Source organism: Primulina huaijiensis, chromosome 2 (assembly GCF_012295235.1).
Source record: "Primulina huaijiensis isolate GDHJ02 chromosome 2, ASM1229523v2, whole genome shotgun sequence".
In the NCBI taxonomy this organism is placed as follows: Eukaryota; Viridiplantae; Streptophyta; class Magnoliopsida; order Lamiales; family Gesneriaceae; genus Primulina; species Primulina huaijiensis.
Genome location: NC_133307.1, coordinates 10,425,351 through 10,437,630, shown reverse-complemented (window position 1 = coordinate 10,437,630; position 12,280 = coordinate 10,425,351). Strand labels below are relative to the sequence as shown.

The 12,280-nt window shown below is 35.1% G+C and overlaps 1 protein-coding gene across 2 annotated transcripts; it reads right to left on the bottom strand.

Annotated features, from left to right (window-relative positions):
- Positions 1-1,745: 1,745 nt before the first annotated feature.
- Positions 1,746-8,561, bottom strand: LOC140966898 (uncharacterized). Of its 2 annotated transcripts, XM_073427200.1 has the most exons (8): positions 6,395-8,561; positions 6,060-6,232; positions 5,813-5,971; positions 5,521-5,691; positions 5,024-5,218; positions 3,198-3,296; positions 2,529-3,125; positions 1,746-2,320 (listed from the first exon to the last, which is right to left on the bottom strand). In XM_073427200.1, the coding sequence occupies exons 1-8, from the start codon at positions 8,559-8,561 to the stop codon at positions 1,955-1,957; spliced, it is 3,927 nt and encodes a 1,308-aa protein (XP_073283301.1). In that variant the 3' UTR covers positions 1,746-1,954. The 2 variants fall into 2 exon arrangements, with proteins under 2 accessions (XP_073283301.1, XP_073283291.1); XM_073427190.1 differs by having other exon boundaries at positions 6,060-8,561.
- Positions 8,562-12,280: the final 3,719 nt, after the last annotated feature.

The window sequence follows — 12,280 nt, the reverse complement described above, 5'->3', positions numbered from 1 at the left end:
GCTAGCTGTATTTCTGAACCATTGAGGGTTACACATGTATCCGATTCTGTGTTCCCGTTGAGATAGTCTTGAAATTTGGTGCTCATAGTTTGATGGAGATCAAACAGGAAGCTTATAAAAGTGTTTATGAGTTGATTCTATAGGATGAAAGAAATGAAAGTTAGCATGATTGCTAAATAAGGAAGGAAAGTAAGACTGCATGTTTTAGTAAAGAAGTTTACAAAACTGTAGCTGCCATATATAGTAAGTTCTAAATTTGGTAAATGAAAATTTTGATCTTCGAAATTTTCAATTTTTATTATATGAACAAGACTTGTATCATTGATACATCGGCGCTCTCGGGTCGTCGATCGGGGTTATAATGAGTTCGGAATAAATTTTTTTGTAAATTTGGAATTTACTAATTAAATGATTATGCTAGTAGTGGTGACTATTAACACACGACGCCCAAGAACAAAAATTTTAAACTTCCGCTGCGTCTTGGGTTCGAGAACACGATCCACCAACATGAAAATGTATGCATTTACTCGGATTCCCTCGATCCAGTTCGGGCAGTGAGAAATTTTAATCTCGAGCATGGTCCAGTTGGAGGAGTGGCCTCAGAAATTCAATCGATGTTTGATGTTGCGATATTCATCTCAATCAGGTATATAAAGCGGACACTATTGGCTTTTCCGGCGATACGAATGTATTTAAGTAATTGTCCTTCTGTAAGACCCTAATGAAAACATAATTTTTATTTTTCTTCTAGAAGGTGCGGCACACATTATAGCCCACAAGGCTTTGTTCATGTCTTCGTACGTTGAATGGCTTGATGGTATTTTCCCATCGTGGCTATTGAATATCGTAACTAGTGATTATCCGGTTTAAAGTTATAGCAAGTTCATCTTACAAAAATACTATCATATTTTGAAAATAAAGTTTTGTTATAAAATATAAATTTAAATAATTGATAGGCACAAGATAACAATGAGATCATTTTGATAATATTGAATTTGAAGAGAAACAAATAATTTTTAAACAATTATGCACTATTTGTTTAAACAGCTGAATAAATAAAAGCAGATTAACAATATTAATTTTTTTAGTAATTTTTATTTGAGAAGCGTTTAATGATATTATTAAACCCTTGGCAGTGATTGGTGGATCCAGCTTAAGTACAATTACAGATATGACCATTTAGTCTGCCCACCGCACGTACACCTATGGTCCCATCCCACTAATACATCATTTTCTAAATTTCGTTCATCCTATTCACGTAGATATTGTCGTACTCACGCAATTTCTTTATTGATTTTTTTCTTCTTTTTTTATTTATTTAATATTATTGAATTGCAATTGATTCGATAATATCCATCACCCCTTTCCATTAAAATATTTCTCGAAAACACACACAATGGGTTTTTACCACTTTTTGTAAAATATAATTAAGATAAATAAAAACCTCATGATACAATGAGAATGTATTTGAATTAAATAAATCGCAAATCGCCCTACATTTTATTTTATGAATAAAGTATATATTTTATAGGTAATATATATGCTGGTGTACAAGGCAAAGCCACAGCAAACTGAAGTGGCAAATAAGGGTGATTTGCTCCCAAAGTTTTCAATTTCCCCTAAATATTGATTACCTTCCTTCTTTAATAAAACAGACTATGTCAGCGGATTAATGATAAGGTATTAAAAGAGGGAAGAGAGGATTTGCTATCCATCTATTCAATTTATGGAGAGAGTAGCCGAGGTTCATGTATAATCCCCAAAACATTCAAATTAAATATCAAGTACTTTGCTAGTCTATATCAATACCAAAATTTCTTTATCATCCCTTTCAAGTTTACAATTCGCATGAACTCATATTTTTGAAATAATAAAATAATATCAATGATCTAAAAAACGTGAAAAAAAGAAGAAAAGAAAGGAGGAGAACTAACTGTGTCCAGCAGAGAGAGTCTTAGAATCCAGTGCCTTGGAGCTTGGAATTTACACTAGAGAAGACGCCCATATTTCCCAGCCAGAATAGGATTAACACAAGGAGGCTTACAAGAATTATCCACATCCATTGCTGCCATTTCCTCCTGTTTCGGTTGCGAAGAGACGGAGGAGGCAGCACGCTCCTCGTCTTGTTTTGCTTGCTCGCCATCACCCGACTCATTTTAGGCTTCTTGGTTGAAATGTCATTTACTTGTGTGGAGGCTTCTTCCTTGATACTTTCCACACAAGTGATGCTGCTGGCATCATCTTGCAGGTCCATAGAAGCGGAGGTAGATGTGGTAGCGGCCTTTTTTCGTTCCTTCTTTCTTGACTTCTTCTCCCTCTTCTATATGTTTAAAAAGAATCAAATTCATTACTTATGCCAATGACCTACGAATTCGGGAGAGATGAACAAGATGGCTGAACTTGCATATTTTTGGAAAAATCACACATAATACTTTGAGACCCCTGATCCATATCATATATGATACTGAAAAAATGGCAAAAGTAACGTGAGGGACTTAATTGAAATGTGAGAAATCTAGTTGATTCACCTTTTCTTTTTGTTCTGTTTCTTTCCTAGCTTTCAATTCTTCTCTCTTTTGTGTTTTCTCGTCACGCCGTTGCTTCCTTTCACGGGCTTCCTTAGCCTTCACTATCTCCTCCAATCGACGTTGCTCTTTCAACTCAGCCTCAGCCTCCTCTTCTTCGGCTTTCCTTATCAGCTCAAGCTCCTCCTTTGTCTTTATAGGCTCCTCCTGCACCTCGACCTTCTCTTCATCCATGCTAGAAACGGTAGCCAAGCTATTCACTTGTTTAGATTTAGCAGGTTCTCTAGTGATCACAGTCTTCTCCTTGCTTTCTGTCTCTTTCTTACTTGAATGAATATCCGAGCTCACATTTTCAAAATTTGTTTCTGGCTTCAGCTCCATAGTGGGACTTCTAGATATCGAATCAGCATTGGCTGTCACTGAGACCACTTTATCATTTCTTTCTCTTACATGACTGGGTAAGATGGGCGGTTTCTCATCAGGGCCAAGTGAACGACCGTCTAAAGTGCCGAATCTCCTTAATGTACTCCTTGTGTTCAGCCTAACATACTCGCTTCGGAACTCATTGTTCCCGTTCCAGAGTTCCATAAAATTTTCAACCTATGGGCGGTGACATTGCAAAGTTAGAGCTGAATTTACAAAGTCAAAAAGAGAAAGGATGACAAAACTAACCACATTCACACAGTGGCGATAGAGAGTCTTCCTATCATCATTAAATGCATGATAAGTTGCTCTGGCACTATCGTTCTTGAACTTGAAGAAGTTTTTCCTCTGCAGTGTCAAGTACTCAGATTAAAATCACTTCAAAATTTATCAAGAAATATATTCTGATTAAAGTTTGAGAGAAAAATGTCTTGAAATTTAATATGATATAACTATGTCGCTGGTATCTCATTAGAATTAATAATCATGTATATGATAAATGAAACACGGAGAAACAAGAGGAAGTTGAATTGAGTTATCGGCAAAAAGTTCTCTTCTCCAGTGTATCTTTTCCTATTTCCCTTTAATTATCTGGGAGTAAATAACTCCCCCTCGACATGCATTTGGATCTCAGATTCAAAGATGACAAATTATATAAAAAAACTTTAAATATTGACAGATAATAAGGCAATAAGAGACCAATAATTCTAAGTTCCAATCAATGATTTTAATAAATACTCAATTGTAATAATTCATCCCAAATCAAATGCCATGAAATGTTTTAAATCTGTCAAAATTGCAAGGTCATTACAACTTGAGCTAAGAGTAACATCTGGACCAACTGCAATTAAAGAGGCCTGAGATACAAATGCCCACAAAAATTTGAGAAATTGTCATAGCAAAATTGATGCACAAAGAAGAACACAAGGTAAGGAACACGATGCAGTAACACTAAACCACAAGTCCCTAGGATGATAAACGGTTATGGTATTAACTTTGCATGTAATATTTTGGGATACAACTAGTTTACATCCATATGGTCCATATCAGTATGGTTATTAAAGCCCATAAGGTACTTGTCTACGCTCGAGGCCCGGCCTTTATGCCCCAACCTAAACCAAGTGTCATTGACCAGTACTTGATAGGAAGAGGCTAGTTTTATCAAGGATGTTCAATCATGGTTTAGCCCTCGTTAGAACTAAATCACGTCTCAGATGTTCCAGATTATTAAAGAGCAAGTGTGAAGACTTACAAGGAATGTGTGAAGAAGTATTGTGACATTTTAGAAAGGTGTAGTAGTGTCAAAAATGTTATAGCTTATCTTGTAGTATGTAAAATTTTCTAGAGCAACACTGAAATGTGGGATAGTGTAGAAATGATCAAGTGGAGTACTCTAGAATCTTCTCATTCCCCTATATAAATCTGGTAGAATATTTAGAAGGCTCAGACTTTGCCATAGAATTATATTGACCTTAGCCATTCACTCTTAGGTCAAGTATTATATACAGTTTTAGAACTTCAATTCTAAATCATCCAAAGTTTTATAAAAGTTATAAGAAAAACACATTTTATAATTCTACGTTCTAATATGGTCTGGTTAGACATAGCATTTTTGTGAAAATATAGCATATGTCCATCATGTTACTCGAATCTAATGAAATAGCATGTAACAAGGGTCATGCCTTCGACAAGGCACGTGAGTTAGCCATAACAGCAAAACCATATAATGTGCTTTAAATGCTCAATGCATCTCTACATGTCTTAAATGTATGGTAAGAAATCCAATAAAACTTGCGAGATAATCCTCACTTATTTTTCTAACAGACTTATGCTATTTATTTTATTTTATTGTTATTCAACAATTTGTAAGGTGCATATTGATTATCTTGGGGATGAGAAACCGACTTACGATCTGCCATTTTATCTATTAGAGATTTAGAGTGCCTCACTTTAAAATCCATGCTTGTTAGTATGAATAGCGGTTCTAAATTCTAATTGCTCTGCGTAGGATGGTAATGCACAAACACTTTTCTAATTGCAAAAACAAGTAAAAGACTACAAGATTGGGGGCATACCTTCTGGGAAAGTTCTTTAGATAGACATAGATATTTAGCATATGCCTCTTGACGAATATCGTCAGCAGCTCTGAACTGAGCTTGCAATTCCTTGACCTTTTTATGTTCGACGTTGTATTTACTCTCCGCTTCATCACAAACTGTTTGAGTTTTTGAGGATGTGTCTTTGAGATTACCGAGCTCCTTCCTTAAAGTCTGCACATGCCAATATGACATTAAATACACATATAATATTATATTAAAATTATAATATATTATATATTGTATCAATAATTATCTAAAAAGAAAAGGGAAATGTAATAGTAGGAACACCGGGTTTGATTGGATAACATGAAGCTATAATTTTTTTAAAACATAAATAAATTTTAATTTTTTACATTTGAGGGGAGGGTGGGATCCTATCCACCAAGTTGAACTACCCAAACAAATTTTGGTCCCTCTAAGAACTACCGGAATATACAGTGGCAATAACCAACAAACGAATGAAGTAAGCATACCTTTAATCGCTCCTCGGCTTGTTCTCTCTGTTCAAGAGCCTGCTGGATTTCATTTTGGCTACACTTGCTAGACGATAATTGTTCGCGAAGCTGCTTGATTTCATGAATGAACTGCTTTTCTTCCTTCAAGGGAAGTGTCTCATGTTGTATCATATGTTCAATAGTTTTTATCTGCCAAGAGATACAATTCAATCATAAAACAAAATGTTAACAACATTATTTTTGAGCTATGAACAGAAAAGCGACAGGCAAATGCAAGTGGTGTGCATGCAACAGGAAACATAATTCTTACCTGACTATTCAAATCCTCCATGGATGTTGCATTCTTTGCCTTGTTGATAACAGACTGAAGAGAGTCTATTTCTATGCGCTTTTCCTTCAGCAACTTTTTTAAACTTCTGTCTTCACCTTTAGCATATTCATAATCAATACCATTATTCTGATTTTTTGCCTAAGAATCGATGAATTATAATTGTATTATTGTTTTGTCCTCAAACATTATAAAAGAAAATAAAAATAACAATATGCATGTTTCTTACTCTTTTCTCCTGAATTTGGGCTCGAATACAATCCCTAAGCTTTGTCTTCTCGTTAACTTCTAGTACTGCAATCCTAATTTGTTCTTGGAGTTTTTCGTCACTGTACCTTGGTGTCCTAACAAAAAAGTTGAACGGCTTTGTCACAGCTACGCCACTCACATCCTCTTTAGTGACTGTTTCAGAACTAGAATCTGGTGAAGCCATTGAAATGTCAATGCTGCGAGAATTTCCAATGTTTCCATTTTTAGCTAACAACAAGGTCTCGTCATCACTTCCGGTGGCACTGTCCACCATGTCTTTAACATCTGCACACTCTAACATGGAGTTGGATACACCTTTGTCAGAAACAAAGGTATCTAAAATATCCGATCCACTGGTGGCATCTCTTTCACTGGACACATCTACATGGTTCACAGCAGAAGAATTATGAGCTTCAGTTTCCAATTTCACCGCCGAGACTGGTGGGTTACGGTCATCTTCAAATTCTGCACTTAATTCACTGCCCTGTGAAATTGGTTCCTTATCATTAGAAACAACTTCAGATTCTGAATCATCAACAGGTAATGAAGATATGACTCCAGCAGTTTCAGCATCAGAGAATTGAACTTCATTCGCAGGCCTGTGAACATGAACACGTGAAGCTGGTATTTTCTGAATTTGCCCATGGTTCACAGCAGAAGAATTATGAGCTTCAGGTTCCAATTTCACTGCTGAAACTGGTGGGTTACGGTAATCTTCAGAATCTGTACTTAATTCACTTCCCAGTGAAATTGGTTCCTTTTCATTAGAAACAACTATCCTGTCAGACCCTGAGCATACATCATCGATAGTAGACGTTTCAAAGCTGTCGAGATGAACATGTTCTTTCTCAAAACTTTCAGATTCAGAACCATCAACAGGTACAGAAGATATGACTCCAGCAGTTTCAGCATCAGAGATTTGAACTTCATTCAAGGGCCTGTGAAACTGAACACCTGAAGCTGGTATTTTCTGAGTCGGCCCAGAAGCCCCAGCCACTCTTTCAGAAACACTAATTTGGGGAGTTGCTCCATTGCCATCTCGGGAGTTGATGGCATCTTCTGGATACGTCATGCTGCCTTCAACATGGTATACACCAGAAACTCCCTCATCTTTTACTTCTAAAACCTCATCACTGACCATTCTGACATTGCAATCAACATTACGCTCCACAGCTTTGTCTTTATCCAGCCCGTATTGATCGTCTTTTTCAGTATCGATATCAGACTTCTGATCTTCCATAGCTTCTTTACCCAAAGCCGACTCAGCCTCATCCTCAACTGTCTCTTGCTTGTCAAAGGGTGACAACGAACTCTTGGTTTCCACCTCTTCTGACTCAACAACCAATATTAGGTTCGGAACTTTAAATTCCTGATTCTCTTCGACACCACGAGATGCTTCTGATATCAACTGATCCTCCACCATATCCGACTCAGCCTCTGGCACAACTCCAATTTTCCCATTTTGATCCTCAAATTTCGCAGCTTCATCTTTTTCAGATCTTTCAATATTTCCATTTGATTCGTTGGACTTGTTGATTTCATATTCTGCCCCACATTCAGGTTTTCTAAAAGCTGTATCCATTTCAGCCTCTGCCACAACTCCAATTTTCCCACTTTGATCCTCAAATTTCGCTACTTCTGCTTCTTCAGATCTTTCAATCTTCCCATTTGATTCGTCAGCCTTCTTGATTTCAGATTCTGCCCCACTTTCAGGTTTTCTAACAGCCGTGTCCGGTTCAGCCTCTGCCACAACTCCAATTTCCCCATTTTGATCCTCAAATTTTGCAACTTCAGCTTCTTCAGATCTTTCAATCATTCCATTTGATTGCGCAGTCTTCTTAATTTCAGATTCTGCCCTACATTCAGGTTTGCTAAAAGCCAGCTTGTCTCGGATCTCATCCTCATCCCCAACAGAGACCTCTATACCTAGAAGAACTCCATTTGCCACCGATGGATTTTCATTGGTACTTGCCGCATTCACAAATCCCCCCTCCGTTGATGTAGGATCAATTTCCCCATTCACAACATCTGTTTTCCCATTTTGATTACTCCATTCTTCCAAATATTTATTCTCCTCCCCGACAGTATCTCGGTCCCTACCTATAGAAATGAATGGCACATCAGGACTGCCATTCACCAAGGTAAAACTCTCATCTCCACCCTCCACATCCCCATGTTTCCCCACATCCGCACCTTCCGGATTCTCGTTCCGTGCATCCAGTTCTATCTCAACAGGGGCACTGGATTCATGCCAAGGACTACCATCCACGGAAGCCATACAGTTGCCATCAGAACTCGAGTCACCGACATCGGTCACCAAAACATAGGAATCTTCGGGATCATCGGCTTGATCGTGATTTCCAATACCATTTAACCCGGACTCGGAAAGATCCTGAAAAGATCTGGCCTTGAATTCCGATTTCTCTTCAATCCCAGCCGCCTCAGACACCGCCCCATTACAAACCTCATCTTCGGCCGTCATATTCCCAATTCCCAGATTGCAGTCAAAATTATCTGTAACAGGGAAATCAAATTCAACGACCAAGCAAACACATAAGAACATGCAAATTTGTCATTAAACTTGAAATCAAGAAATGGGAAACGAAATAAACAAAAGAAAATAACAACCAGAAAGGAAATTATTTTGCAGATTGCATTGCATGAATCAAAAGAAAATAGAGGGAAGGGATCCAATTACCCGAAAAACTACGATCTTCCAGCGATACTGATCCAAGGTCAAAGATATTTGTGGATCGGGATCACACAATCTGTAGGAAATCTCGATTTATTTCGATTTGTGCTGCACACAAACGGAAGTGAAGAAGATACTAGAGATAGATATATTGTCATCAACGTCTGTATATATCTACACATCTGTATAGAGAGAAAGAGCGAAGGTGACGAAACAGCTGGCGAGGGAAACTTGTGTTTCTGTCAACTACATCTCTTGTATTTGAATCGAGTCTATCTTTTTAAGATTATTATTAATCATTAATGAATATATTTGATTATTTCAATAAAATATTTTTATATTATATATATATATATATTTGTACTTACTTTAAAGTAATATTGGAGTGATTAAAAAAAAAGAAAAAAAAGAGAATGAGAATAGGAGAAACCTTTTTGTACTTATTTGTGATATTTATAGTTTAATTTTTTGGAGATAATAATTTTTCTTTATAACTCCCACTCAGCTTCCATTATGTAGAAGAATTGTTTGATAATGGATACCTGAATATACAATAAAATAAAATATTTTGTCATTAAAAACTTTTGTAATTAACCATATTAAAATTAAATTTTTTACAAGATTTTATGATTATTCACTAAAATAAGTATTTAAATATGAAAATTTTCTTTATTTTTTAATTTATTATATATTGTGTAATGACTTCTTGTATTAAGAATTGTCTTCATTTCAACTTAGATAAGATTTTAACAAATCTTACGGTTAATTTTGGATAGCGTTGAGATACTTTGTATATTAGTAAATTTTTTCCATAGTTTTTTTTTTCAATATTAAATGTTGTAGAGGATTATGAATATGGATAATTTTATGCACCTAAAAAAACTTCACACCAAGTTTTTAAAATTTTATAGTATATATATATAAATAATAATTATGAAGAATAATATATAGATTATTTTAAAATTTAGAAAAAAAAAATCAGTGTTGAAAAATTATTTAAAAATGTGTTAAATATTTGTGTTGAAAATGTGAATGTTGAATGTTGAAAATTAGGTAAAATTAGGTGTTGAATATTGAAAATTAGTGTGTGATGATGTAGGTAATGATGTATTTTATTTTTGGATTATTTGTAAAAATTTTCTATAAATAGATCTCTCATTTGTGAAGAAAATCACAATTGAGTTGAGAGAAAAATATTATAAAGTGTGTAGTGTGATAATTTTGAGAGTTTGAGATTTTTACTTTTTTACCGTAAATTTTTACTTTTTCACAACACGTTATCAGCACGAAGCTCTAAAAGTCCTCCATATTTTTCCAAGCTCCGAACAGAAGAAAAAGGTAACAAAAGTAATAATATTTATTTTACTGTTATTTATTTATTGTTTATATATGTAATATATAATATAATGTTATTGTTAGAAATAATAAAAATAATTTTTTCAAAAACTTGTTATAAATCCTGGGAGGATGTTAAGACGACATCCCACACTCCCGGTAAGGGATACGACAAGTATAAAAGCCTATAAGGTTTTTTAAACAAAATAACTTATGACACCTAATTATAATAATGTGATATGATATACATAATTATTTAAATATGACTAATATTATATACACCATATTATTACCATAAAATTATACAAATACATACATTTATTTTCTTATACACCAACGGTAATAAACGGTAACAAAACGGCTAGTTTTTGCTCTATAAATACAATCTCACAAATACATTCAATCACTCCAACTTTCTCTTCTTCTCTAAAAATTATTCTTCATCAAATTTTCGAAGAAAAAAAGAAGATGGCTTTCACGAGGTTATTTTTAATTATTTTGGTTATCATACTCACCAGTCTTGTATTTATCGGAGAATATCCTCCTCGTGTGTTTTCTTTATTTTTACGAATACTTGTACTTGTTGTTTATCCATTACTTTGTATTGCAATATTCATTAACTAATAAAATGCATCGTAATTTTTAGTACCACCATGGCAAACTTGGCAAAGCTCGAATTCATCGCTCTTGATATTACTGGGAAAAACTATATGCCATGGACTCTTGATGTAGAAATGCATCTTGAGTCATTGGGTCTAAGCGAGACCATTAAAGAAAATGGTATATCTTCATCACAAGAAAAAGCAAAAGCTATAATATTTTTACGACGACACCTTGATGAAGGTTTAAAATGTGAATATCTCATCGAAAAAGATCCCATGGCTCTGTGGAAAGGATTAAAAGAGAGATTTGAACATATAAGGGAAGTTATACTTCCGACCGCCCGTGATGAATGGAATATGTTAAGATTCCAAGACTTTAAAAAAGTCAGTGATTACAATTCAGCGATGTATAGAATAATCTCGCAGTTAAAATTTTGTGGACATGAGGTTACAGAATCGGAAATGCTTGAAAAAACATTTTCCACGTTTCACGCATCAAATATAACACTACAGCAACAATATAGAGTGCGTGGATTTGCGAGATATTCTGAACTCATCGCCTGTCTTCTTGTGGCGGAAAAGAACAACGAGCTATTAATGAGAAATCATCAGTCCCGACCCACTGGATCAACAGCATTTCCAGAAGTAAATGCTGTAAGTAAAAATGAATTTAAACCTGGAAACCAAAATCAAATTCAAAGACAAGGTTTTGGTCGAGGTCGAGGTCGAGGTCGAGGTCGTGGACGTGGACGTGGACGAGGAAGTGGTCGTGGTCGTGGACGCGGCCGTGGTTTTGAAAATAATCGAGATAGTTATTTCTATAACTCATCTCAAAATAACGTCCCAAACCATCCACAGAAAAGGCATCAAGAAAACATGAGTGTTAATGAAAATCACTCGAAAAGATTTGAAAGTTCTTGTTTCAGATGCGGTACTCCAGGACATTGGTCTCGTATTTGTCGAGCCCCTGAGCATCTTTGCAAACTTTATAAAGAATCGATAAAGGGGAAAGAAAAGGAGACCAACTTCACTGAGCGAAGTGACCGTTTGAGTGATTCAACTCATTTTGATGCTGCTGATTTTATGAATGATTTCTCTGGAAATGATCAATATGTTGGTGGGATAGAAATGAACAATATTGATGCTGCAGATTTTCTCAATGATTTCTCTGAAAATGAACAATATAGTGGTAGAATATAAATGTACAATAATTTATTTTTCATGTATTTATATGATAATGTTTTATTGTACAATTATGATATGTGTTATATTTAAATATGTATTGTCATTAATTTTTTTTCATTGCATATTTTTTGAAGTTCAAATATGGAAAATGCTATGAGCAAAGCTGAAGTTTGCATACCCGATAGTGGTACAACGCACACTATCCTCCGAGATAAAAGATATTTCTTGGAACTAAAACCAACAAAAACAACGGTGAATACAATATCAGGTCCTGTAGACTTGATTAAAGGATGTGGTAAAGCACAATTTTTGTTACCTAATGGTACAAAATTTTTGATCAATGATGCTTTATATTCACCACAATCGAAAAGAAATTTGTTGAGTTTT

Excerpts from the sequence above, each read along its gene's own strand:
- LOC140966898 (XM_073427190.1), bottom strand. The coding sequence starts at position 8,561 with ATGACGGCCGAAGATGAGGTTTGTAATGGGGCGGTGTCTGAGGCGGCT. Across the intron at positions 5,219-5,520 it reads AAGCCGAGGAGCGATTAAAG|ACTTTAAGGAAGGAGCTCGG; the intron begins GTATGCTTACTT and ends TGGCATGTGCAG. Across the intron at positions 3,126-3,197 it reads ATCGCCACTGTGTGAATGTG|GTTGAAAATTTTATGGAACT; the intron begins GTTAGTTTTGTC and ends CACCGCCCATAG.